General features: G+C 68.9%; 1 protein-coding gene across 1 annotated transcript in view; it reads right to left on the reverse strand.

The window, feature by feature from the left end:
- Positions 1 to 1751, reverse strand: part of AURANDRAFT_72808 (hypothetical protein) — a gene marked incomplete at both ends in the record, with an annotated part of 8173 nt that overhangs the window by 2065 nt on the left and 4357 nt on the right. The window contains 2 exons of the mRNA XM_009044095.1: positions 480 to 1044; positions 1244 to 1735. Of these exons, the coding sequence (XP_009042343.1) occupies positions 480 to 1044; positions 1244 to 1735 (1057 nt within the window). The remainder of the gene's footprint in view (positions 1 to 479; positions 1045 to 1243; positions 1736 to 1751) is intronic.

Here is a 1751-nt window from a genome sequence, read left to right on the forward strand (position 1 = left end):
CCACTCTCTCTAGCGCATTACTTAAGTAGGCGACGCACCCCGCCTACGCGCCTGCCTTGGGCGGACGCGGGCACTGGGGGGCCCACTAAAGCCGCACCGGGCCCCGGGGGGGCTCCTTTCGAGGGGCCGGGTTCGTCCCTGTTGCAGGGGCCCAGACGTCCCTGGCGCGGAGCTTGGCTCCTGACGCGGCCCGCGGAGCTTGGCTCTCGATCGGGGACGCTACGCACTCGGAGGCCGCGAGGTCCAGACGGGGGAGCATACGGCACCGGGGGCCGACTGCCAGGGCCGACGTACCCCGCTGCGATTTCTCCAGACTCGGCACCGGCGTCGGCGCTTGGCACTCAAAAGTCGAGAATTAGGCGAATAGCGGAGGCGTCCTCGCAAGGCGAGCCTGACCCCCCGGTGTAGGCCTCAGTACGGACCGTATCCGCATCGTCGCCCCATCTCCCAGGTCTACTATGCACAGATTAAAGTTCGACGTTGCGGTCCTCGAGGTTCAGCGCCGCCGCGGCCTCCTCCTTGCGCGTGCGCTCGAGCGCGCGCCGCTTCCGGTCGCGCCGCGCGCGCCGCTTCGAGAACTCGGGGTACTCCATGGCCCGGGGGCAGCCCTGGCAGCCGTTCGACGGGCAGTTGCCGCAGAGGGCGCCGTTGGCCCGGTCGCCGACGCCGAACATGGGGCAGTCGCGGCACTCGTTCGTCGGGCAGTTGTTGCAGCGGAGCGCGGAGTTCGTCGAGATCTCCTGCAAAGCCTCGCCCGCGCCGTCGGCGGCGATGCCCAGGCCCTCGTTGCCCACGAGGCGGCCCTTGAAGTTGTAGCTCAACATGACGGCCTCGCGGTTCCGCTCCAACGCCACGAGCTCGTCCCAGGGCACGTAGTGGATGCACGAGACGGGGCACGTCGAGATCGCCTCGCGGATCGTCTCCTCGTCGTCGCCCTCCTGGTTGAAGGACCGGGCCCGCCCGTGGTCGTCCGTCATGAGGAACGTCTGGGGCGCGATGGTGGCGCACATGGTGCAGCCGACGCACGTCGCCTCGTCGACGTACCTGTGTGCAAATCAACCAGTGAGCTGGGACGTCGGGGCCAAACTTCAGAATTCTCTAGCTCGGTCAAATCGAAGTCGATTCGGCTGATTTTTGGACGGATCGATTGCTCTCAGCGAGTTCTCGAAGCACGGCGGAAGTGGTCGTGTCAACACATTCGAATACGCTCACATTGAAGTCGGGTTGAAGATTTGGAATCCACACAGCCGTGTACGTGAAGCTCGAGCAGAGGCTCACGGGGTCGCCGTCCTCGTCCTCGTCGATGAGCTCGTGGGAGCACGCGACGCCGAGCCGCTCGTCCTCGTAGAGCTCCTCGTACTGCTCCGCCGCCTCGTCGGCGAAGAGGTCTAGCAGCTCGTCCGCGTCGACCTCGACCTCGACGGCCTCGACGGCCGCGGGCTCCTCGACGTCGTCCTCGACGTCGTCGGCGACGTCGTCGGCGACGTCGTCGGCGTCGCCCCAGAGGATCGACGCCGTGTCGGCGCCCGAGTCCCAGGCCGCGTCGCCGGACCAGGCCTCGGTCGCGTCCGCGGACCAGTCCGCGGCGTCGCCGTCGGGCGCCGCGCCCCAAGCCGCGCCGTCGCCGGACGACGCGCCCCAGCCGTCGAAGAGCGCCTCCGCGGGGTCCGGCGCGCGCGCGGCGCCGTCGGGCGCCGCGAGCTTGTCGAGGGCGTCCTCGACGACGTCCGCGGGCCTGTCCTCCACGAAGG

The sequence above is a fragment of the Aureococcus anophagefferens genome (genome assembly GCF_000186865.1).
Source record: "Aureococcus anophagefferens unplaced genomic scaffold AURANscaffold_130, whole genome shotgun sequence".
Classification (NCBI taxonomy): Eukaryota; class Pelagophyceae; order Pelagomonadales; family Pelagomonadaceae; genus Aureococcus; species Aureococcus anophagefferens.